The sequence below is a fragment of the Anguilla anguilla genome, chromosome 3 (assembly GCF_013347855.1).
Source record: "Anguilla anguilla isolate fAngAng1 chromosome 3, fAngAng1.pri, whole genome shotgun sequence".
Classification (NCBI taxonomy): domain Eukaryota; kingdom Metazoa; phylum Chordata; class Actinopteri; order Anguilliformes; family Anguillidae; genus Anguilla; species Anguilla anguilla.
This window is the reverse complement of record NC_049203.1, coordinates 31,152,424-31,179,896: the sequence shown is the minus strand read 5'-3', so window position 1 is coordinate 31,179,896 and position 27,473 is coordinate 31,152,424. Positions and strand designations below refer to the sequence as shown.

Genomic DNA, 27,473 nt, shown 5'->3' with positions numbered 1-27,473 from the left:
CAGCGACAGCAGACACTCGGAGGACAAGGGAGGAACAAGGAACTGATACATTGCATGTCTGTTGCTCCTCAAAAGGAGAAAAGCAAACATGGAGTACATATTTCAGGGATGTAGCCTAAATGGCGTCCAAGGAAGCACTTGTTGGAGGAGTACTGTCTAGTCAGAGAAATGCTCAAGGTTCAAGGATGTGGAGTAGTCCGCTTGCTACACCAGAATGCCACCAAACTTATTTGATCACTAGTTGTACCAAGTGTCTGCAGCACAGGCTAGCACATAAGCTAATATGGCCCGCAGAAAGAACCTTAACCCTATACGGTAATGTAGGCAAGAATTTAATAGGCTTGTTATTATTATTATGAATAATGGATTGTTATTCATAATAATAATTGTAAATTGTGTTAATTTATAATGGTATTCATTCACATGCTTGTAGGAAAGTTATCCAACCAGATAGTCGGATAACTCATTAGCCCAACAAGACGTTCATTCAAGACAGAGTAGCTAACGTTACTTTGCAAAGAACTGTTTAATCGGCGGCAATCTTTAACCAGGCAGATCCCCCCACCGCCTACCCATAACGGGTCATATAAAAATAGAATCAGAATCAGAATCAGGTTTTATTGCCAAGTAGGTTTTCACATACAAGGAATTTGTTTTGGTCTGGGGATGCATAACAGTGAACATAAAATAAAATAAATAAAATGAAATAAAATAAACATAGTGCAATAACATAAACATAGTGCAAACAGTAAACAGTAAACAATAACCAATAGTGCAAGGGGACAAAGTGTTAAAATAAGTGTTAAAATATTAACTAGAGTGCACTTAAGGAGATGAACGTTGGATTAAAAAAAGCTTTTCCAAGTCCTATATGCCTCTCTGTATCTGAGTGTTATCAGCTAATTCGACTTTTTCATTATGTAGTTTAAATATATAAAAATAATGAATATGCATGCTGTTAATGTATACAATGTTAATCTTCGATGTTGAAATCTGTAATCATTTTGAGAATTGTTTTGCAAAATATCTAATGGGATAGGATGCATGCATCAAAATAAAGAAATATATCCAAGCAAAATAAAGTGGTTCCTCAATAAACTAAAATCAAACTACCGTAAATCAAATCAAATATTGTATGCTAGTATTTTGTTTAAAATTAAGGTAGCGTGTGAAGCACAGCAGTAAAAAACTGTTTGTCGGCATCATCTTCACCGGTTCAGACTTGCTGTAATTATTGGTGCACAGCCATGTTAATTCTTTCATGTCGCCACGAGGGGGCACTATTTACATGTACAATAGCTCTTGAGAAATTGGCCCCAAAACAGTACAGCACCCTATTGTTATGGGCAGGGTGCATAATAACAATACAGAATTCAAAATAGGAGCCAATAAAATTCAAAATGTTCATTAAATCAATGTATTCTTCATGTCACGTATGAGGGTGCAAGTGTATGTGTGAGTGTAAGTGTGTCTTAGTCATTCTTCAGTTACTGGCTGGTACCAGCAAACAAATCTTGCTGATTGGCCATTCAAGAAAGTTTTTTGTCTGAAGCTTTACACTCCTCACTAACCCTCTTGTGTCAGATTTAGTTGGAGAAATCTTGCCATGATCCATGATCCTTGTGGGGCACTTGCGTCTGCCACCAACACATTGTCCCCTTGCACAAAGTTCCTCCGGATTCTGTTCCATTTTTGTCGTTCTTGCATGAGGGGGAGATAGTCCATCACTCAGCTTATCCAAAATAAATCAGATTGCATCCATCGGGGTCGGGGCGTATACATCATCTTTCTTGAAAATCCCAGGCGGAAGGATAGGTTGAACTTTCAGTAACAATAGGTGGTTTGGTGTTAACCCCTTTGTGCACATCTGCCCAATCTTTGCTAATTTAAAGCTTTTTAAACTCCAGATGTGAGCATCACAGAGACTTGAAAAATGGCTTAAATGAAGCAGGAAATTTGTACCATTTACAATACTAACTTACTATAACTTATGTAAGTATTACTTAGATTTGTTTATATTCATAGTTTAGGAAGAAATAAAGTGCCACAAATGCAATTGTCTAGGCAAAAAAATCTAAATGAATCTCTGTTTTAGTTTGCAATGAAATACTGAGCGATCCCATATATAAAACAGGTTAAATTACACATGTTCTGGATCTCCTTGACCACAAGTGTGTAAAATCTACGGTAAGGGTGGACATGCAGATCAACTAAAGATCTATGAAGGAAAAAGTAAGCAGTGTACCCAGTGTCTCCAAATATATTGGGTGGATGGGGTGATGGGATGACATTAAAACAATATTCAACTGTCCACCACGTTTTGGCAATGTTCCAGTTCAGGTCACATCCGGTGCACTAACAAACACAAACACTAATTAGCTACCAACAAACACTTACGTCACAGTGCAAAATATCCTCATTATAAAGTACCACTAACCTATTTAAAGACACTCAATTTCAAAAATAGTGTATATAACCAAAATATTTTCTGCAGTGACTTACATTTGGACGATGAAATCTTATTTGTGTTCAGTACATAGAGACAGAGACAGAATCAATGCTGTCGTTCCCCTGTTCTGACTTACCATACTCCAGAAAGCAGTATATCAACTAGGTCTATTAGCAAACATATGCCTTAGCCATGCTCAGAAGTTCTCTGGAGTAATAATATTTTCCAAGAAATTACAAAAGTCATCGATAAAGTTTCGCCAGGTGCAGTGTCTTTTACTGCTACCACAGTCTGAATGTGTAATGCAGCGCTAATGAGACAAAACCTTCGGTTACGCTGAGCAATTCCAAGAGTAAAATCAGACATATTATACATTGTTAGAAAGATTATTCTGTCACCTATTAGATAGATGAATTGCTGATCAAGCCAGATTGTATTACAAAGGGTTACAACACCGTAAACAACATGTGTGGTATTACGCACAGCTATTTTGGATGGTACCCAGGCATCACAAATGAGCGTATATTTCACAAACAGAATGTCCAAGACAATGTATGACCACTCAGTCTCGAAAGGCACATCTCTACGCATAAAACCAATGGTAAGGTTGTGTATTTATTCCATATTTAGTCACAGATATTGACAGTAGAATGGCATGGTATAATATTTGAAAAATTCCTCGTTTATTTCACTGTTCAGTGAGCAGCGTTTTCCACAGCTGTACTGGCTATTGTTGGCTTCAACTTGCTGCTACGACGGAATACAAATTTTTGGTGGTAAAAGAATGTTTTTATGTATGCCTAGATAGACACTATTGTCCAGTGTGGGGGCTGCAGGGAGAGGGTTGCTTGGTAAATGGACGACCAGCGTGACAATGGTGGCACTTAGAAACTCCATCTTCAGTATAGTTGTCCTGAAACATCCACTAATAAAGCTAGAACACAGAGTTTGTGTTTTCAGCTGATAATTTGGTTGCAAGAGTGCAGAATTTCTGAATTGAGAAATCTAGGCATGCCGGCGTGCCGACCGCTCGGGGCATTGCGCAGATGTGAGACAAGCATTGATATTTATTTTGGTTTGCAGTGGTTTCCACCGTACTACTCACCCCTGAATCTCATGTTTGTCCAGACTCTTTCTTATTGTGGAGTCATGAACACTGACCTTAGCTGAGGCTAGAGAGGCCTGCAGTTCTTTGGATGTTTTTCTGGGATCTTTTGTGACTTTCTGGATGTGTTTCACTGCACACTTGGATTTTGACAGGCTGGCCACTCCAGGGAAGATTCACAACTGTTCAAACTGTTCTCCATTTGGAGAGAAGGATTCTCACTTTGGTTCAGTGGAGTCCCAGAGCCTTAGAAATGGCTTTGTAACCATTTCCAGACTGATATATTTCAGACACTTAATTTAATTTAAATTCTAATTTCTTATAGAATTTCCTTTGATCATGGTATAGTGTGCTTCTGTAAACTTTGTAGTGACTACTTCAATCTATAAATTTCAATATGAGTGAGGTTTAAATTCAACAGGGCTGGTTGCAGTCAAGCCTGGCTGTGTTCAAACAATCTAATTATGAATTCAATTTGGTTAATTTGTTCATTGAGTAGCTAATGGGACAATTGTTTGCATATGATTTTCATAGTAAACTTGGAAAACTATGTAGTGAGGTTTGATCAGGTTCATGGAGCTCAACAAACATCTGAGTTCAGTACGTCAGCCCAACTCAGTGAAATAACAGACACGACAGTGCTCTGAATATAAATACACTTATTGGTTATAATAATTAATATGTGGATAGACTAATTGAAAACAAATGATTTGCATAATAGGAAGAATAATATTTTATGATTCTAATAAAAGGAAATTATAATTCTGCGATGGCTAAACAGAGGTTAGCAGGACTACCATTTACCACAGGTTAATTTGTGTTATGGGTTAGTGGCACGCTACTTTATGTTACGTAATTAATTCATCTAATCAATCTCATAAAATAAAGTTTTAACAATGTAAAACAACAAGGTCAGGGAATTTGCCATTCCCGACCAACATACACACAACAAACAACTAAGAATGGTCCAATAACATGAAAATATACCCATTCAAATTTTCCTGTAATTTTGGCTATTTATAGGCTCAAAATTAAATAATTATTTTAATAACAAAACACAATCAGATGTAATCATAAAAATTACATTTTATTCCATTTTGGCTGAGCTAGTAGAGAGTTTCCTGATGGCCCAGACAGTCCACCAGTGGCCTGAAAGTCTTCTGTCAATTTTTCATGATGATAAATCACTACAAATAAATTAATATAAATAATTAAGTAATAAAGATGGCAAATGTTGTTAAATTAAGATGCTATGATGCTGATTTGATTCCACCATTTTATTATTTTGACTACATCCTTATTTTGATATTGCGAGTAGCAACTTGTGGGAAAACTAGCTGATGAGTTTGATAGCTAACTAGCTTGCTGAATATAATACTTATTTAGTTATCTAGTTAACCAATCAATCAAATTTAATCAATCAAATTTTATTTGTATAGCGTATTTTACAGCAGTTGTCACAATACACTTTACAGACAACCCTGGCCTAAACCCCCACAGGAGCAAGCCTAAGGCAACAGTGGCAAGGAAAAACTCCCTGTGGCAGATGGGAAGAAACCTTGGAAGGAACCAGGCTCAAGGGGGAAACCCATCCTCCTCTGGTCGGCTCAGGGCATGACCAGCATGTCAGCCAGTTTTATAAGACCATAACTTGTGATTGTAATTCAAAGGCTTGCTAGCCAGCTCAACAGCTAGCTTCTCCAAAAGCAGCTAATGTAATGATTCAGTCAAGTGTGGCTGAATACTGCTATAAAAATATCAACTGCTTTATTATTTTAACCCCTTCATGCAAGCCCCCCAAGTGGTCTGTACGCTGGCTTGCCTAGATTGCACAACTCATACATTCATTGCTCCTGCAGCCAAACTATGAGTTAAAAGTAGACGATACACAACAACTATGCCGAATACAGAGTTTCGCAGCACCACCATTGTCGCTCTGGTCATTCACTTAACAAGCACCCCCTCCCTGCAGTCTCATCTGCAACTATACCACTCACCCATGAAACACTGGACAATAGTATCTATCTGGGCATTCATGAAAATATTCTTTCACCACTAAAAAAAATTGCATTCCACCATAGCAACAAGATAAACCCAAAAATAGCCCTAAGATATGCCAATACAGCAGTGAAAATGCTGCTCACTAAATAACAAAATAAATAAAACAATTTTTAAAATACATGTATACCATGTCATTCTACTGTCAATATATGGGACTAAACATGGAATAAATATACAATTGTACATTGGTTTTACATGTAGAGATGTCCATTTCAAGTCTGAGTAGTCATGTATTGTCTTGGACAATCTGTTTGTGAAATACACACTCAATTGTGATGAGTGGGTACTTTTCAAAATAGCTGCGTAATACCACACATTGTTTGTCGCCCATTTTTTGTACAATCTGACTTGACTGACAATTAATTTATTTAATAGGTGACAGTATAAGCTTTATAATGATGAATAACATGTCTAATTTAACTTTTGGAATAGCATTTTATAGCCAAGCATAACTGAAAGTTGTGAATCATGATCGCCGCCTTACACATTCTGTCACGGGCAAGGGGTTTAGGACCCAGGCAAGGAGTGGGGAAAACAACACAAAACTCAAAAATGTAGATACAAAAGACTTTATGAACAAAAACAGAACAAACACAGAGCCACGATGGGCAAAAATACAAACTCCAAAAATATCTAAGCTAAAACGGAAAACAAGAGGAACTCAAAACACAAGCAGGGCAGAAAACAGGCAGGCAGAGTACACGGGTAATACATACGGTAAGGAACTAACACAAGTTGGAAACAAACACAAGGAACCAGCACCCAAGTCAACGGGACAAAGAACTTAAATAGACAGGGGGTAACAAGACACAGGCGAACTCAAAAAACAATCAAACCAGAGGGAAGGAAAAACGAGAGGCAGGTGGGGATGATTAAATAACGAGACAATAATAAAATAATTGAAAGCAATAATACAATTAACGGGAACAAGCAGGACACAAAACAGAAGTGCCGCCATCTGGTGGCCCAACAAGGAAAGACAGAGACGGAAACACAGAACCATGACACATTCTCTCTGTGGTAGCAGTAAAAGACACTGCACCCGGCAAAACATTATTGATGATTTTCGTCATTTCTTGGAAAATATTATTATTATTGAGGACTTCTGAGCATTGCTAAACCATATATTTGCTGATAGACCTAGCTGATATAGTTTTCTGGGGTAAGTCAGAAGAGGAGAACGACAGCATTGATTCTCTGTCTCTGTATCTACTGAACACAGATAGGATTTCATCACTGGTATGTAAGTATTACTGCTCAACATATTTTGGTTATATATGTTATTTTTTTAATTGAGTGTCTTAGGTTAGTAGTATTTTATAATGAGGATATTTCACATTGTAACATAAGTGTTCGTTGGTGATTTTTAGGGTTTATATTTCACGCACCGGATATGACGTGAAAGCTGGAACATCGCCAAAACGTGACGGACGACTGAATATTGTTTTAATGTCATCCCATCCCCATACAAGAAAACATTACATACTGTAGAATACAGAAAAGCATACGAGAGTTAATGATTACACACTTAAGGTAATGTACCGCATTGTGTGACAATGTTTTGCATTATATTTAATCTGATATCAATGTTTCATTTTAAACCTTCATAAGGGGCTCATTTATATGCTTTATAATGGACAAAAAGCATTTTATTTATTTTTGGAGAGATTTTGGATATGTTTCTGGACCCCTAGATATTTTAGAACACTGTACTGACGGAAAGCTTGTAATTCCCAATTGAAAATGATGCAACAGTGAGTTTCTTGAGTCAAAACAGTTGATTTGTATTGAAATACGTGATATGTTGTGATTTACAACAATGCATAATTTAGACATTTTGGATAGATTTGGAGACACTGGGTACACTGCTTAGTTTTTGCTTCATAGTAGTTCTACATATCCACCCTTAGATTTTATGAACTTGTGGTCAAGGAGTTTTTGATCCTGGACATGCATAGTTTAACCTGTGTATATATGGGATCTCTCAGTATTGAGTTGCAAACTAAAAAAGAGCAAATTAATTTTTGCTTTTTTGCCTGAACAATTGCCTTGTGCTTTTATTTCTTCCTAAATTATGAATATAAACTAATACAATTTAGTATTGTAGATGGTACAAATATCTTTCTTCATTTAAGCCATTTTTCAAGTCTCTGTGATATTCACATCTGTAGTTATAAAGCTTTAAATAGGGTGCCCCTAAATGGGCAGGGATTGGCCAGATTTGGCATGTGTGCACAGGGGTTAATACATTTCATCTTAGTTCTGGTCAACAAAGGTGGGTTTTTATTTAGTTACTGTTTTCTTTTCATCATTGAAAAATATCATTGATGAACTCATCATAGTTTTAATCAACAGAATTAAGTGCAAATTGAGTCACATTAGATGTGGATTTCACCCATTGTCTTGTTCATATAGGTTCTGGATTGTAATCCATACAATCACAGATGTTGTAGACGTGTTAGTATGGTACTTTTGAAACATGTCTCAATACGCAGCAGCATACTAAAATTGGAGGTACACGGCAGTTTACCCTAGGGATTTATAAGGATTTTTATTACGATATACTCTCTACGTAGTTGTCGATGCACTGTTCTTGCTGACACAGTCTGATCACGTCCTGCACTGATTTTCTCAGTCACCTGAAGAGGAATTGACACTGAATTTTAGGTGCTATTGTCATCATGTGGCCAGTGTAGGTAAAGTGGTGAAAAAAAACTGCAAAAAATAATTGTAGTAATAAAAAGGAATCATAATAAAAACAATAGGATTCCAGAAACAGCGATGCTTGGACACCCTAATAAACCTCTGTTCTCTCACTCCCCTCTCAGCTCCTGCTTATACATGCTTCTTGTCTCCTGTGCACTTACTCAGAGGCACAGTGACATGAGAAACAGACAATGAGAAAGTTCAATCCTGCCACCTACTGGTTATGAAAGGCACACAAATGAACCTGGCAGAGCACAGTTCACATAGACCACATGCTTGGAAAGCTTAACACTCTTCTTGCTCTGTATCTACAGACTACTCAGTAGGTCTTGGGGGGGGGGGGGGGGTTGGGCAGAGGAGTTAACTCCTTGAGCCTATAGCCTGAATGTTTTCCCCAGACCTATGATACAATAAGCTAACTTAATTAATGTGCCATCATGCAAACATCAATATGCAAACATAGCTTTTTTGCCAAATAGGTTAGCATACTGTGTTTATGGGAGAGAAAAAAAATATTTTTGCATTTAAATCTTAACCTGCTCTTAAGTGAAAACATACATGTAGTACAGTCCTAGAAGTGTTGCTAATCCCTTGCAATGTGGATTACACATCCACCGCATGACACATTCCTTTCACAATTACTTTGACCTTTTAAAGTGCTGTTCCCTGAATAGTACTGGATACTGAGTGACACACATACTTTGTCTTGATCCTGTTCCCCATTTCTTGCTGCTCACGGATGAGGGCAGCCAGCTGTTGCCGTAGAGCCATATCTTTCCCGTGTGCCTGCTTGATAAAGGGGTGCTCCAGCAGGTGGATCACTGATGGCCGTGTCTCAAAATCTTTGATCAAACACCTGTAGGGAGAGACTGAATGAGATACACTGCACAACAATTAACTGTATACAATAACACATAAAAAGGTTTTTGCTGTTTATATAGCTTGATGTTAGTTGGACTGCTGGCTCTGACTGTATGATGTACCTCTCTTAGGATTCAAGAATCATACCCTCTGTTCATCAGTTACAACATCAATAAAAACATTAAAAATCACAGATTGGAGTTTGAATAAATTGCCTCAAAATGCAAACATCAGCTACATCACTTTATTGTGACCTCAGAATCTCAACAGGAAAGGCAGAAACCATGATACAGACTTCTGAAATGGATCACGTCATCAGCTTCAACAACTGAATTTCTCGAAGCAACGGGAGGCTAGTCCGCTCAAATCCCAACACAACCTCCTGGTTCAGGGCTCACCTGCCAATGTTACAGCTGTCTTCATGGAGCTCCAGGTCTGGCTAGCAGTGCGATCTGACCTCTCTCTCCACTCTAACAAAGACTGCTGGGCTCCCATCTTCACCTCAATGACATCACCATAACAACCAGCCTTTCATTGTAAACAGCCAAGACTTGTGCTCTTTGACCACTAACTGCTTTCCATTTGGTTAGATAAGGGGCAGGGACCTTGGGCCACATGCCACGCTCCATGATGCTGATTGTTTGTGTGTGTCTGTGTGTATAGTGTGTGTGTGTGCGTGTGTGTGTGTATACTGACCTACAGTGAGCTCTGTAATGTTTGGGACAAAGATGGTTTTTTTTCTTGATTTAGCTCTGTACTTCAGAATTTAAATAACAATATAATTAAACTGTAAGCAAAAAATACAGGTGTAGTTAAAGTGCACATTCACAGCTTGTATTTAAGGGTATCTTTATACATTTTGCTTTTCCCATGCAGAAACTACCACATATTTTTATACTCCCCCCTTTCAGGACACCATAATGCTTGAGAAAATGGCTTCATGGGTGTTTCTTATTATTCAGGTGTGTTCAATTGCTTCCTTAGGGAAGGTATAAGAGCTTTCAGTATCTAGTTTTGATTCTGGCCTTTTGATTGCCTTTGGAGTTTCTTTTTTACATTTGTGAACATGAAGAGCAGAGTTCTGCAAATGAAAATCAAGGAGGCCATCATAAGGCTGAGAAATAAGAAAAAGAAACAGTCAGGAGACATAGACCAATTCTTAGGCTTACTAAAATCAAATGTTTGGAACATCATTAAGGAAAAAGAGCACTGGTGAGCTACGTAATCTGGCAGGCTAAGTGAGACCTCCATAGTTGCTGACAATTACTATAATCACTATAATGAAGAAGCACCTACCCACAGAAGACTTCACAAGAAAACTAAAAACTACAGAGGCTACACTGCAAGATGCAAACCATTAGTTAGCCACAACAACAGGATGGCCAGGATAGAGTTTGCTAAGGAGTAAATAAAAGAGCCTGCAGGGGTCTGGAAAAAGGTTGTGTATCCAGATGAGATCAAGATTCACTTGCATCAGAGTGATGGCAAGCTCAAAGTCTGAAGGCCAAAAGTAAGTGCCCTAGATGTAAAGCACCCCCCCCCCCATCTATGAAACATGGTATGGGCATGGTTTGGGCATGTATGGTTACCATATATACTGGCTCACGTGCTCATCTGGCCACATCACATTTTTCCACATCTCTGTAGTCCAGTGCCTATGGATTTTGACCCACTGAACTCTCAAATGAGAATTCATCTTTGTAATGATGGGTTTATGCACTGCAGCCCTACTATAATATCCCTCTCTATGTAGTTGCCTTGCTGACACAGTCTGATCACGTCCTGCACCGACATTCTCAGTCACCTGAAGAGGAGTTGCTCTTCTGTTTTTCCTTACATATCACACTAATGCATGAGCATCACAGTCATTGAATGTGCACTTTTGACCAACATTTTCGACCCTCTTTACTGATGTCTTTCCCATAGAACTTCCAGGATGACAATGCCCCCATCCACAGGGCACAAGGGGTCACTGAATGATTTGATGAGTATGAAAATGATGGGAATCATATGCTATGGCGTTCACAGTCACCAGATTAACCCAATTGAACACCTAAGGGAGATTTTGCACCAACATGTTAGACAGCGCTCTCCACCACCATCATCAAAACACCAAATGAAGGAATATCTTTTGGAAGAATGGTGTTCTATCCACTTTATATAAGACATGCTGGTTTTTCTCTTAATTTGTTAACCGTCTGTACATATATACATATATATATATATATATATATATATATATAGTAAGCTCCATGATGTTTGGGACAAAGACATATTTTTTCTTGATTTGGCTCTACTCCACAATTTTAGATTTGTAATTTTTTAAAAAACATTCACATCGGGTTAAAGTGCACATTCTCAGCTTTTGTTTTTTCTGTATGTGTGTGTGCATGCATGCTTCTTTCTCCTGTAATATTTTTCTTTCACACATACAATGGCTGAATTCCATAATTCCTCCCTTAAAAGTGTCTAAAAGATTTATTTATTTTTTTAAACTGGGCATCACACGAACAACTCAGATAAGAAGACAATACCAGTCTGGCTCTGATTTCCCTAATCTATAACAAAATGCTGGTTCCATAGTTCTATCAGTATTTCTGCCCTAGAAATTAATTCCCAGAATTCATTAGTGTCAGAAAATTAAGCAGAGGTTGCAGCCATTAATGCACATGCAGAGCCTGGAACCCTAAATGCAAGCTACACTTTGTCACAAAAGCAGCTATTTGGTGACAAAATTACAGGCGCTGATGATGCATTTATTACCCAGAACAACAGCCAACTGCCACACAAAGGCCTGGCTCAGAGAGCTGCTGAGTCCTTGCACACAAGCCGGCTGATGCTGATAACATTGTCTTCCTTCACAGCCTTTGTGCCTAGGGAAATGGGTTCCATTTTGAGAGCTTCACATTCTGATAACCCACAAACCACTGTTTCAAGCATTAGCAACACATAATTAATGGTGGGATACTGGCAAAAAAGAATGATTTGCTCTTTGAACAAAAATGTTTAAAAAAATAATAGTTGGATTCATGCTGTGCTTTAATGTGCAAATGTTGTTTTGTGAACATCATTCTAAAATTTGTTTTTGGAGTGTTTAGAGAGAGAGAGAACATAGTAGAGGTATGTAGCAGTGGGAAATGGTAAAACATTTCTAAACAGTTTTATCATTCCAGGTAAAAGCAAGCTTCAGTAAAAGGAATGTGATAGTGTGCTCCAGAGAGCATTGAGAATGCATAGGTAGTTTGGGACAAGATCAGGGATTTAATTCACATGTCCAGCTGAATCAACTGTGTACTAGTGCAGGGGACAGACTCGCCAGCAGCATCACAAGACATCAGTATTGACCAGGCAGTGGTGTAGTCACAGTGTCAAAAGAATTGTATTGGAAATGCTGGAAATTTCTGAGGCAACAGCACCACCTATTTATTGTAGTGCAGGCTCTACAATGTATTTATTTATTTTTTACTTTACTCTCTTCCTTTCCAAAGAAGCACAACAAGTTCAGAATGTTTTATTGTTGGTCCCATTTTTGACCATTTTGGAATCCCCATTAGGTCTTTCCTGTGGCTGAATACTTTGGTAGAGTGGAGACTGGCATGTATATTAAATAAATATGCAGCCATGTGCAAATTATTTTTGCTCTGCAGTCCACCAAATGAGCTCTGAAGTCATTGTGCAATTGGCATGATAAAACAACAAGTGCCTTATCAACTCCAGAGGAGTTACTATTGTGGAATAAAGGCAATACCCTGCAAATATAACCTTCCCTTCCCTGGGAGACACTATGACCACTGTATGTGGTCAACAACTCACAAAAATTCCTGAATGAGGTTTTTCACCCCTTCCAATGTGCTGTCAGTCCCATTATATTACTTTTAAACAGAAATCTAGCAACCCCTTCACACTAGCCCCCTAGTGGCCAGCAAGCCAGCATCCAAAATTGCTCTACTCAGACATTCATCGCTCCTGCAGCCAAACTGAGTGAAAATAACAAACTCTGTGTTTTAGCTTTATTAATACACTATACACTACAAAGATGTAAAATACAGAGTTTCCAAGTGCCACCATTATCCCATAGGTCGTCCATTTAACAAGCACCTCCTCCCTGCAGTTTGTGGAATTATTACCGTGTCATTTTATTATCAATATCTGCAACTAAATATGGAATAAATATTACATTACATTACAGGCATTTAGCGGGCACTCTTATCCTGAGAAACTTACACAACTTTTTACATAGCATTTACATCGCATCCATTTATACAGCTTAATATATACCAAACCAATGCAGGTTAAGTACCTTGCTCAAGGGTACAATGGCAGTGTCCTACTCGGGAATCAAATATGAAATCTTACCATTTGTTTAACACGTAAATATGTCCCTTCAAGATTCAGTGGTGATTTATTGTCTTGAACAATCCATTTGAGACATAAACATGCAAATAGAAAACACGGGTGGGAATTTGCAGAAATGCGCCAAACCTTTTGTGCATTATGCTGGTGTAGCTCCGTTCACTTCATTCTGATTTGATTGATTTGACTCTTATCATGTAGAGGGCAGTACAAACTTCCAAAAGGTGTATGGCATGTTTAATTAGAATTTTATTACAAAGATTGGGAGTCCTATGTATATGCCTAAGTGGTTGTTTCACCACAGCATTGTGCAGTCAACCACAACATTATGCAGTCATTTACAAGCATAAATGTTTTTTATCCTTTGGTTTTTGGAAGATTTTACACATTTTTCTAACTCATCAGAGAACAACTCCATTTTTTTCATTTTTGCCAAGATAACAGCACGTGTGGAATTTTATTTCTACCTAAATTATGAATGTAATCTCATCACATTTTTTTGTATTGTTAATGGTACAAATGTCTTGCATAATTTAAGCCATTTTCCAGTGTCTGTGATGCTTACATCTGGAGTCATATAGCCTTAAATAGAACACCCCTTAAATGGGGGAGCATTGGCCAGATTTGGCATCTGCTCAAAGGGGCTGATATGCATTGTCCTTGTCCTGTATATGGAACAACTGAATTACTCCCCGGACTCTATCTAGAATAATGCTGGAACATTCTGAATAATAAAATATAAAAGACAAGAATATCCCTATGGGTCAGAAGACATCACATAAATGCATGGCTGATGGGTCTTTGAGAAGTGTTTCCCTGACAGTCATAACCAAGCAATGACATCACACCTTAAATTTGAAATTTGAAAGACAGTTGGAAGCTACTGCTACCCTGATAAAATCTACTCCGTCTAATTTCCCTGGAGCAAACGCACATCCCATTTTCAGCTTGTGCATTTGAACATAAGAAGCCACAAGTACAATGGTGATTATTTATAAATACTGGCTCCTAAAAAATGAAATTATATTATCTGAGTAATTGTCTGCAGATAAAAATGACTGTACAACACAAAGTTTTTCATCCATCTCCCACCCCAAAAAAAGAAAAAAGCAATATACAAACATTAACCAGAAGTTGCGTCTTGTTATTAGTTCATTTATAAAACTAGCATTTAGCTGTTTCATGTATCACTAGTTTTAGCCAGCCGCCTTGTTTGCTTTTAGCTAGCAAAGTGATATGGTTATGGACCTGTATGTCTAACAACTATTCTATTAGTTCTAATTGCTAATGCACAAGGTCTTTACAGGCAGAGAATGTCAATTACAGAATATGATACAGATGCATCTATCGTGAATGATGTGCTATTTATAGTAACTTCCGTAATATGTTCTCTGCACTGAGACAATTTCCTGCGTACTGTAGCTTCCCCGTGTTAAAATTATATTAATTTTAGCCTGTTATCTGAAATCAGTCTTATCGGTGTTCATTGCCATTTCACTGCACTTACATATGCTAGTTGCCCTGTTTGTAATCTAATTTTTCTACTGTGGTACACTGCATTTCCTTGATACCATCGTATGTTTCTTCTCATTGTAGATACCATACTCATACGCATGTTATACCATACTGCTTCTGCATACTAAATGCTTTCCTCCACGTAACTGCACCAACTGTTCCTCTGCCTCTGTGTCTGCTCCTTACCCAAGTCCCATGGTGGATAAAGCAATTACATCAGCCCAAAGTAACCAGGCCACACCCAGCTATCATTCAGACTCTCCAATACTTAGAGATAGAAGAATAGTCTGTTCTGACAGGGAATCTGTGGTGCTGCATTATAGATTTTCTTCTTTGAGAGTTCACCCATGGTCACACAAATCTACTGTGGTTTTAGCTTCAATCATCACCGATGTTCCCCAACTCTTAGAAAGAAACTGAGAGCCAGATAATAATATGCAAGCAGACACACAAAAATAAGGCTCTAGAATATAGATACAGCAGGTTGTGAATTTAATTTAGCCACTCACTGTCTTTAATTTATAACCAGTCAGCCTGAGCCATGCATTGACAAATGCATAACTAACACAAATAAAAGAGTCAACTACTTCTAATGACAGCAGGTTCACAGCTGTACTTTCTGAGGTTTTCATTATAAATAATTCAGAACTAAAACTCACACAACTACCTATGCGCCAAAGAAAGTGATAGATAATGAAATAACCACAGCCTTTCAATCTGTTCTACCACTCATAAGAATGGTGCTGCTGCAAGGGAAACCAAATATCACAACCCCACAAATTACCACAGCAGAAACTGAATGTGTTCTCATTTACATCATCCTCCAGCTACACTCAGCTAAAACACAGCATGGCAGATATTGCAGACATATATCTGGTGAAAACATGCCAGTGTTGATGTTATTTGTTTTGTACTTCACAGGGGGCTGATTACTTATCTGGCCTTTGAGATAAAGCGGATAATTCACAGTCAAATAAGTTATGTTCTCAGACAGTTTTCCACAAATGAAAAGAACTAAAAATGGGAGATATTGAAAGCTGATGATATCTTTTTTTTTTTTAAACCCACCAGTCCTGCATACCTGTACTGTAAATACTTGTAGTCACCATTAGTCACAAAAAGCCACTTTCCAACAGCTGTCATTGATGGAATTAAAAACCAAACAAATGTTGGACCAAATGTAAATACATAGGGTCATAAACTTGAATTGCAGCAGTGCCCTACCACTGGATCCAAAGGACCCTGTGTTTCATTAACTGAGAATGTGTCACTGGCTTTGCTCATATGCTCCTGCCTACTGTGGCATTTCACACAGGTGAACCTCTGCCTCTCACACAAAAACCGTATTGGGAGGGATTCATGACATTTTTAGAAGCCACATTTAATAAGCACAATTAAAGGGTTAAACATTTAAATCTATTAGAGCCACGAAGGATCTTACCGATGAGAAATGGCAATGATGAAGTGAGCATTCAGTGGGAGAGAGAGAGTCTGCTGGGAGGTCATTATTGAAACATTGTTCACATGTCTTTCATGCACTGAAGAGTCAATGTATTCAGTCTCTGTGGACCACTTGGCTCATGACTATGCATCAACTTTCAAGCAAGCAATAATGTGCTTTTAAAAGTAAAACCTACACCGTATCTACTGGATGGAAAAAAATATTTAGAAATTTACAAATAATGTAGAGCTGCACTTGCCTTCATTGCAAAACAGCACTTTGAAGTCAAAACTACTGAAGGGGAGCAAAAAATGCACCAAGGCCCTGCTTAGACCTGGCATTAAAATGCGTCTTAGGTGACCCAATCACAAATGGACAGCTCTAACTACAGGTGTGAATGCACCCAAGACGCATTGAGGACGCATTGAGATCCGATCACTCAGACCACATTCGAAGGTGTTCTGGGTCGCATATGGCCACATTCTTTTAGCAGTGTGTACACAAATGCGTCCTGGGCCACATTGAAGGACCGCCTAGTCAAATGACGTCCTCTGCGTAAGCGGAAGTACGTACTCATTCGCGTGCCAACGGCGTCATATTAAAGTGCGAAACAACAAGAAGAAGCCACACTGAAAAACTAATAAATGAGACAAAGTTTTAAAAAATGATACCATGTCATTCTACAGTCAATATCTGGGACTAAATATTGAATAAATATACAACCTGACCATTGGTTTTACGCATAGAGATGTCCCTTTTGAGACTGAGCGGTCATATATTGTCTTGGACAATCCGTTTGTGAAATATACAGGCATTTGTGTTGCCTGGGTACCTTCCAAAATAGCTGTGTGTAATATCACACGTGTTGTTTACGGCGTTTTCGCCCTTTTTAGTACGATTTGGCTTGATTGACAATTCATTTTTTCAGTAGGTGAGAGTATAAGCTTTCTAACGATGTATAACATGTCTAATTCTGCTTTTGGAATAGCGTTTTATAGGTCAGCGTAACCGAATGTCATGGTTCTGTGTTTCTGTCTCTGGTTTTTCCTGTTGGGCCGCCAGATGGCGGCACTTCCGTTTTGTGTCCTGCTCGTTCCCCTGTTGGTTAATTGTATTATTGCTTTCAATTATTTAATTATTGTTTCTGCTTGTGTCTCGTTGTTCCGACCCTGTTCTGGTTTGATTGTTAATTGTGCCCTCCTGTGTCTTGTTGGTTTTGAGTCTATTCAAGTCCTTTGTCTCCCTGACTCGGGTGCTGGTTCCTTGTGTTTCTGAATGTGTTTCATGTGTGTTTCTGCCTGTCCGTGTTTTGACCTGCTTGTGTGTTTCTGACTGTGTTTCCACCTGTGTGTTTCTGCCTGTTCGTTCCTGCCTGGTTTCTGTCCTGCCCGTGTTCTGCTCTGTGTGTTTTGTACTTTGAGTTTTCTGTTTTGTGTTTTTTTTGGAAGTGCCCTGCATGGCCTTTTGGTTTCCTGGTTTTTTTGGTCCCTGTCGTGTAAGTAAAGTCTTTGTTAATTTTCCCTTTTTGAGTTTGTGTTTTTTTACTCTGCGTTTAGGTCCTCCCTACCCGTTATGTGACACCGAAAATGTTCTTATCATCGCATTCACTTACACATTCACTCTGTGGTAGCAATAAAAGATGCTACACCTAAATAAATGTTGTCAACGATTTTTCATAATTTCTTGGAAAATACTATTATTATTGAGGACTTCTGGGCATAGCTAAGCCATATGTTTGCTGATAGACCTATCTGACATCGTTTTCTGGAGCAAAACAGAAGCGGATAGAACTGTATAATTTTGGTTGGTTCTCAAATGACATAAGCTGGCTTTGTCCACGACGTTTGAAAATTTTGAAAAAGAGACATATTACGAGTGCGTCAAACATCTTGGACGATTTGGTTTGCCTGGAACACGCCAAGGAATATACCCAGTCTGTTTTTGTTTTGATTTTGCCCGCGCACCAAGGTTTTTGCAAAATCCTTCTTCTTCTTCTTTTAATTTCCAGCCGACTAGGCACAGGTAGTGCATTGCTGCCTCCCGCCGGTTAAAATGGAGATGCATTCTGATGCCAGGTGTGAACTGACATCCGTCTCACTGAATCTAGACACAATCTGGATACAAATTACAGGTCTGAACAGGGCCCAAATGACACTTATTCATGCTTTGAATGAGGAGATAGCTTTTTGATGATGAAGATGTTAAAAGATGTGTTAGCACATGGCCTAAAGCACAATGCACAAGTGTATTTAGGGCTTTAAGGCCATGTTAGTGTCTTAATGAATAGGTGTGTATTGGGTGTAACATGCAATAACCAATTGGAGTGTCATCTTCCATACCCTTTAAAGCCATCTGTGTTTGTCCCTTGGCAGATTGCTAATATAATGGTGTATTTTGCAAGACTTTGAAAAGACAGACTTACCTCTGAGTAAAAACACCTGATCATATCATTGTCTGAATTAATAAGTTAATGTGGTGCAAATTTGTTTTTGTTTAATTTTTCTTAAAGGATTATTTTTTAAATTTGAATTTCAGTTCTTGTTAGTTCTCTTGTTCAGTTATGGAGTAACAGGTGAAATCAGCAGGGTTTTATTTGCTGAAAGAATCTGGTCACTGCAATTAAAAAAATGTGAAGAATAAATAATTGGGTTTAAAATATTGTTTTAAAATGGTGAAATCTGAATTAATCTGTTTTGAATCATACTGAGATGTAAAGTGAATCCCTGGGACCGTATTTGAAAAATATTGCAGTGCACTGAGGTGATGTAAATTGTCCAAATAAACACAATTGAACAGTTTTGGACTTTATTCAGTTAAATAAACCATTACTTCTGCTTACCAGGCTATAGTCCCAGAAGCTCTTCTGCCACCTGACTCTTCCTTGGGCATCCTTCTGGGTTAGGTTAATTAAATGCACATGCAGTTCGCCATCATGCTTTCTAAAGTCCTGTAATGTGTCCTCATTTATGTCCGATATATCCATGACTTTTGGAGATGTTATACAAGGCACAACAAGCCACAAAGAATTTTCAGGCCATCTGAGGGCTGTATCGTAATGTTCCACCTTACCTATGCAAACACCTGAAGTGCATTTTCAGTATTCCAAACTCCTCTATATTAGGCTACAGTTCCTGTCTTCCATTGAATAACAATTCATAAAATTTTATTTCAGAGTATTTTAATACACTTTTGTTTTGCAATGTAGAAAATCCATACTTTTTATACAAAGCTCACCCATTTTATGGCACCATAATGTTAGGGGCTAGGGATGCACCGATTGATCGGCCACTGATTTTTACTGGCGAATGATACTGCAATTGGCCATTGGCCGATAGCTTGAAAACAATCGATGGTCAGCTCCGATTATGTCCAGTCAATCAAAAGGAAAAAATAGTCTATTGTTTATTTGTGATTCAAGAGGTGGTTTTCATTTGCTTGTCAGATACAAAATAATTGCACTTCATTTTCCATATTCAAATAATGCGAAATATCTATTCATTTGGAAATCAATAATCATTTCGCTTGGGAGCCTCTGCGCGGCGCTTTTCCGAAATATGAGTCAACCTCTGTGTTCTTGCAGCAGGTTTCTATCAATGAACTGTATAAGAACTTGTTATTGTTGTGTCGGACAAGCAAGGAGGAATCAAGAAATATGTTTCTTTTCTGAATCCAGCGGTTCCAACAGTCAATGTCCTTGTTAAAATGTTCAGTACTCTGAATACTGAACCAAGTGATACTGTATGCAAGAACCCCTCACTTAACCTACATGTAAAATATATTTTATTAGATTTAATTTAATAATTATGTTTAAAGTTAGAATTATCAATTAAATCGTCAAATTTGTTGATAGGTCAGTCTAAAGTACACTGGTGGAATCACCCAACAAGTCCAAACAAGCTTTATGCCAGGTTTTAAGATTAAATAATTGAATTCAATAGGAAGCAATCAATTATATTAACCCCTTAAGGCACAAGCCAAATCTTGCCAATCCTTGCCCATTTAGGGGGTACCCAATTTAAAGCTTTATAACTCCAGATGTGAACACCACAGAGACATGAAAAATGGCTTAACCCTCTGGGGTCGAGAGCTCCGCCGGCGGAGCTTGACAAGATGAAATTAACTTTCGTTTCTATTTGGATGATTAACTTCACGTGCTGTTATCATACAGACGCAACAAAAAAATTGACAGAAACCTTAGAATTGCTTCTTTCCATTGCGCCCATTGGCAAATAATATAAATTGTTTTAAATGTTCCAAATTTGATTAATTAGATCATGTATGCTTCGCTAAACTTTACTCATTACTATGTGAATTTCGCTCAGCAGGAAGTCCGCCCAAATCGCATTCACATGTTAACAACCTTATAATTACTCTCCATAGAAGGAGACTAAAGGAGGGGCGATGCGAGATCCATGTGAGAAATGCCTGCGAAAGCGGGATAGAATGTCACAGAGTGTCGCCTAATTCACTTCTTTTGAGGTGAACATTTCATTTAATTTTGGAAAATGGTCCGTCCGGAAGCCGACACTGATGAAGAGCGGTGTCATTTCGAACAGTGAACTGATCCAGCTGAGGATCAACTTCATGCGTAAGTATATTTCTTATGATCATATTGGTAAATATGTGTACTGTATTGCAACGTATCTGTGTGTTTGTAGGAATATCCAGCAATGTGCGCGTTTGTAAATTCCCACACTATGAACGATTCGAACTATTGCATCTCAAAATTATAGGCTAGGCTCTCTGCGTCTGGTTGTGTTAGAAGTATCAGGTAGACTGTATGTTTTTCGATCATATTCGTAATAAATAGCTCATGCCTGGTGTGTAGTGGCGTGGCTAGGATTCTAAAACTGATGTCCTTGCACAATCGATATTAGCATACTCTAAGTAAGTTCGGGAAATAGCAATAAAATAACCACTTGGCTAAACAGACCTAGCCTAGTTCAGATTGAGGCATTGTTATTGATGAGTTGCGTGTAGTTTAGTTGGAATATCAGTGTTTATTTAGTTAAGCTAATGTTTTTTCATTGATAGCTTGCATTATTTGTAAATGTGTGCTGTATTACATTCTCTGTGTGTTTGTAGGAATATTCACTAATATGCGCGCCTGTAAATTCCCACACTACGAATGATTCTAACCATTGCTTCTCAAAATTATAGGCTACCTCTCTGCGTCTGGTTGTGTTTGTTTGGTTCTTTGTTTGTATATGATGTCACATTTCATAAATTTTGTTTTCATTAGTTAGTGGTTTGTCCCTTTTTTGTAAAGCACATTTAATTTTCACCTGTTGAAGGAAATGTGCTATATAAATAAAGTTTGATTTGATTTCACATTTCCTAACAATTTTGTTTTTATTATATTTGCAGAGATGTTGATCAGGAAACACGGCCTAGTTCACCACTAGCTAAGAGGCCAGGCAGACATTGCAAGAGTACACCAGTCTCATCTCATCTTACATGCAGTTTACTTCAATAAATGTTCTAAAATCAAAAGTTGTCTTTGTTTCTGTCTTCTAAATGGCTCACTGAGTCTTTGTCTTAGTGGTGGGGAGGCATAGTGTGAATAGCCTACTTAGCTGGGAGGTATTCCTACCCAATGCATATTCATTACAGAAAGGCCATTTGCCCTCCCATTCTCACCTGGTGTTGAAAAATAGTAGTCACAACACTAACTTTTAGCAATTTATTTTATATTTCTCATTGGATTTGCTAAAATATTTTGTCATCTTTTGATACCCAAGACCTTGAAGAACACATTTCAGTGACCAAAAGTCTTATTCACAATTGTTTAGTGTGTTTCATTACAACATTCCTGTGCATGTTCAAAACTACTGTTTACAGTTTGTGTGTTTTTAGAGCAGTTTACAATCCACACATTATTAGGACCTACTTACTGCTGCCATATTGTTGTAGCTGAGTTTGTGCTGAAAACAAAGATATGAAACACTTTGGAATCACTGTATATAAAGTTGATGAAATTTACACAAATGTCAGAGCATCGCACAATCACCAGTGTGCCTCATTTTACCCTTAGACCCCAGAGAGTTAAATGAAGCAAGACATTTGTACAATTTACAATACTAACGCAGATTAGTTTATATTCATAATTTTGGATGAAATAAAGTGCCACAAATGCAATTGTTTTGACAAAAAAATCAAAAATAAATTTGCACTTTTTAAGTTCGCAATGAAATACTGAGAGATTGCATATATACAGGAGGTTAAACTATACATGTGCTCGATCAAAAACTTCTTGACCACAAGTTCATAAAATCTAAGGGTGGATATGTAGAACTACTATAGATGTATGAAGCAAAAATTAAGACCCAGCGTCTCCAAATCTATCCAAAATGTCTAAACTATGCATTGTTGTAAATCACAACATATTCATGTATTTCACTACAAATCAATTGTTTTGACTCAAGAAAATCACTGTTGCATAATTTTCAAATGGGAATTACAAGCTTTCAGTCAGTACAGTGGTCTAAAATAGCTAGGTGTCCAGAAACATATCCAAAATCTCTCCAAAATTGAATAAAATGCTTTTTGTCCATTATAAACCATATAAATGAGCCCCTTATGAAGGTTTAAGATGAAACATTGCTATCAGATTAAAAAATAATGCAAAAATATTGTCACACAATGCGGTACAGTACCTAAATGTGTAATAATTAACTCGTGTGTATTTCTATACTCTGTACTCTCGTATGTTTTCTTGTATGGGGATGAGACAACATGAAAACAATTTTCAACCGTCCACCACGTTTTGGCAATGTTCCAACTCTGACGTCATCACTGTTGCATGCTTGACAAAAACTATTACACTTCCATCTAACGCTTACATTACAATGTGAAATATTCACATTATATTACACCACTAACCTATTTAAAGATACTCAATTTCAAAAATAACGTATATAACCGAAATATTTTGAGCAGTAATACTTACATAGCAATGATGAAATCTCCTCTATGTTCAGTAGATGGAGACAGAGACAGTATCAATGATACTGTTCTATTTGCTTCTGTTTTGCTCCAAAAAACGATGTCAGCTAGGTCTAGCAGCAAACATATGGCTTAGCTATGTTCAGAAGTCCTCAATAATAATAGTATTTTTCAAGAAATTACGAAATATCCTTGACCACGTTTCGTTAGGTGCAGCGTATTTGTCTGCTAACAGAGTGAATGCGTAAGTGAATGCGATGCTAAGAATATTTTCTGTTACGCTGACCTATAAAACGCTATTCCAAAAGCAGAATTAGACATGTTATACATCGTTAGAAAGCTTATACTCTCGCCTACTGAATAAATGAATTGTCAATAAAGCCAGACTGTACTAAAAAGGGTGACGACGCCATAAACAACAGGTGAGGTATTACGGACAGCTATTTTGGAAGATACCCAGGCGTCACAGATGCGCGTATATTTCCCAAACGGAAACGGATGACCATGCAGTCTCAAAAGGGACATCTCTACACGTAAAACCAGCAGTAAGGTTTTATATTTATTCAATATTTAGTCCCAGATATTGACTCTAGAATGACATGGTATCATTTTAAAAAACTTTTTCTTGTTGATTTCGTTATTCAGTGAGCAGCGTTTGCACTGCTGTATAGGCATATCTTAGGGCTATTGTCAGGTTTATCTTGTTGCTATGACGGAATATGATTTTTTAGTGGTGAAAGAATATTTTTATGAATGCCAAGATAGACAATATTGTCCATTATGTCAAGGGTGGGGGGTGTTTTTTAGATGAGACTGCAGGGAGGGGGTGCGTGTTAAATGAACGACCAGAGGGACAATGGTGGGGCTGCGAAACTCAGTTTTCGGCATAGTTGTCGAGTATCGTCTACTAATGAAACTAAAACAACGCGTTTCTGTTTTTAACTCACACTTTGGTTGCAGTAGCACCACTAGGGGCTGTGCGCTAAGAGGTTAATGAATTGAAATCATATGCCAAACATTGAGAGTGGCAAACCATATGTAGGGCCTTGCTGCTGGCCGACAGTGAGGAATGGTTGGCAGAAACAAGCCGATCCAGACCTGAGGATGGTCATCGGCTGGGTAGAGGACGGACAGAGACCTACCTGGGAGGATGTCATGGAGGAGTCTGTCATGGTGAGAGGACTGTGGTCACAATGGCTATGATGGCGCACTTCAGCAGGCCTGGCTGGAGGCTGCGGCAGGCAAAGCACGCTGGCAGATTGTGGTCCCAGAGATTCTGAGGTACCAAGTCCTGCAGCTTCATCATAGTCTACCCGGCGTGGGACATTTTGGGGTTACGAAGACCTTGAAGCATGTGCGGCAGTCCTTGTACTGGGGGCAGTATATGCGTGATGTGGAGGATCACTGCCGTCCATGTGACCCCTGCAAAGCTAGGACGGGGCCGCAAGGTCGCTCATGTGCACCACTGCAACAGCACCGTGTCGGAGCCCCTATGGACAGAGTTGCCATGGACGTGTTGGGTCCTCTTCTATTGTCGGCATGAGGTAACCGATTTGTCCTGGTGGCTATCAATTACTTCACTAAGTGGCCGGAAGACTACGCCTACCTAACCAGGAGACTGAGATGGTGGCTGATGCACTCATTGGTGGAATATTCAGCCGATTCAGGGAGCCTTCCATCCTACACCAGGGCCGAAACTTTGAGGCTAAGGTTCTCAGTGAGATGTGCCAGAGACTGGGAATCCATAAAACCTGAACCACATCGCTCCACCTACAGAGTGATGGGCTCGTGGAAATGGTTATGAGGACCCTGGGAGCCCAACTGGCCCTCACAATAGTAAGAGGCCAGAAGGACTAGAATGTCCAAATGCGCTTGCTCCTCTTGGCATGTTGCAGTGCAGTGCAGGAGTCCATAGGCTGCACCCTGGCGCTCTTGTTTTGGGCCGTGCACCCATTTCTGTTCAGGGGATACAGGGAGAGTGATAGTTCTCTCGTACCCTCTTCCTCTTTCACCCCCGGTTGGGAAGTGCGAGTGCTGGGCTAATAAGCTAACAAAATTTAGTCTCTTTTTTTTTGGGTCTACCGAGTAACAATAAACGCCATTCTGGCTTTAACTGTGGTCACATTATCCAGTCTCAACATTAACCCTCTTGCGCAAGCACCGTAGTTGTCTGCATACCAGCATGTCTAGATTGCTCAACTCATACATTCATTGCTCCTGCAACCAAACTATGAGTTGAAAACACAAACTCTGTGATATAGTTTTATTAGTAGCCAACAGACGACAACTATGCCGAATATGGAGTTCCCAGCGCCACCATTGTCGCATCCATTTACCATGCACCCACTCCCTGCAGATCTGCAAGTACACCCCCCACCCATGTCACACTGGACAATAGTGTCTATCTGAGCATTCATAAAAATATTCTTTCACCACAAAAAATTTGTATTCCATCATAGCAACAGGATAAACCCAACAATAGCCCTAAGACATGTCAAGACATGCTCACTGAATAATGAAATAAACAAGACAAGTTTTTCTAAAATTATACCATGTCATTCTACTGTCGATATCAAAATACGGAATAAATATACAACCTTTCCATTAGTTTTAGAGAGATGTCCCTTTCAAGACTTAGTGGTCATATATTGTCTTGGACAATCCGTTTTTGAAATATACAAAACATAATCATTGAGTTCCGTCATATTTTGGAAAATATTATTATTATTGAGGACTTCTGAGCATAGCTAAACTTTATGATAGCTGATACTGTTTTATGGACTAAGTCAGAGGAGAAGAACTACAGCATTGATTCTTTGTCTGTCTCTACTGAACAGATAAGATTCTCATCATCAATATGTAAGTATTACTGCTCAAAATATTTTGGTTATATACATTTTTTTTTAATTGAGTGTCTTTAAATAAGTTAATGGTATTTTATAATGAGGATGTTGAGGAAATGCCAATATAGCCTTACACGGGGAACCACTTATGTCGGGATTATATTTCTGTATTCTCACTTTGGGCACCACTTACGTAGGCGAAGCGGTACAAACACACAATTAAAAATCAGTCTCATAAAATTACAGTTATCTGGACTATTCGACCATAAATTTGGAACTTCAATTAATAATCAAAATGACAAATATTAAGGATCCAATAATTAAATCAGAGATTTACGATAACCTGAAGGACATAGTTCTGGATAGACTATTTTGACTCAGATTCTCACGTTCCAGCAACATCAAAACAGACACTGGTTTAATACAATTAATAAAACAAACGTACAAACAGAACACAAACTGATCTAAATGGGGAAACTGCTAAATACAGGAAGGTATGGGTGCGTATGTGCATGTGCGGTTGAGTGTGCGCATGTGTCCCTTTGTCTGTGGATGAAAGGGGGAAGGGTAAACGGCTGTGTGGGGTACAGTGTAACCGGCATGGCTGAATAACTTAGCTCAGCTATGAAGGAGTATTGCTGCCGGTAGTGCCGGAGAGTGAAGCGTAACTTCAGCCCTTAAGCAACACATGTAACCAAGCTAGTTATTTGCCCACTACCGACTATACAGTGTGGTGTCGTTAGGGTTGTAAAGTTAGTCAGGGAGAAAGAGAGAGAAAGACCATGTATATGATTGTAATCTTAGGAAAACATCGCCAGCGCAAATTATTGTAAAAGGCAAAATGAAAACACACAATGTCACATTAAACTCGATGCATTCTAAGCTAAACTTCTATTGCCTGGAAAATTTGCTCAGTCTTACTGTCCATCCATTCATGCAGGTAGCGGCCTCCGGTGGTCGCTGTGGGGTCCTGGGGGGAACGGTCTTGGTGTTGTGAAATTGTGGAGGTTTCCAGATGTGAGGCGCGCAAGCCGAGTCCTTGTTCGGTAGCAACAGCGATGTGGTTCTCCCCTCCGGTCGGTCGTCAGCAAGGTTCTTCTTCCTGGAGCTCGTCGTGGTTAGTCGGCGCAGCGTCAGGTGTGCGCTGATTTCCATGTGGGATAGATCAGTCTTAGTCGTCACAGGCGAGCTAAA

General features: G+C 38.6%; 1 protein-coding gene across 1 annotated transcript in view; it reads right to left on the bottom strand.

Moving 5' to 3' along the window:
* Positions 1-27,254, bottom strand: part of myo3b (myosin IIIB) — a 358,080-nt gene extending 330,826 nt beyond the window's left edge. Inside the window, exons 1-2 of the mRNA XM_035410289.1 lie at positions 27,201-27,254; positions 9,022-9,177 (exon numbers count right to left, since the gene is read on the bottom strand). Coding sequence (XP_035266180.1) covers positions 9,022-9,177; positions 27,201-27,211 — 167 coding nt within the window. The 5' untranslated portion in view covers positions 27,212-27,254. The remainder of the gene's footprint in view (positions 1-9,021; positions 9,178-27,200) is intronic.
* Positions 27,255-27,473: the final 219 nt, after the last annotated feature.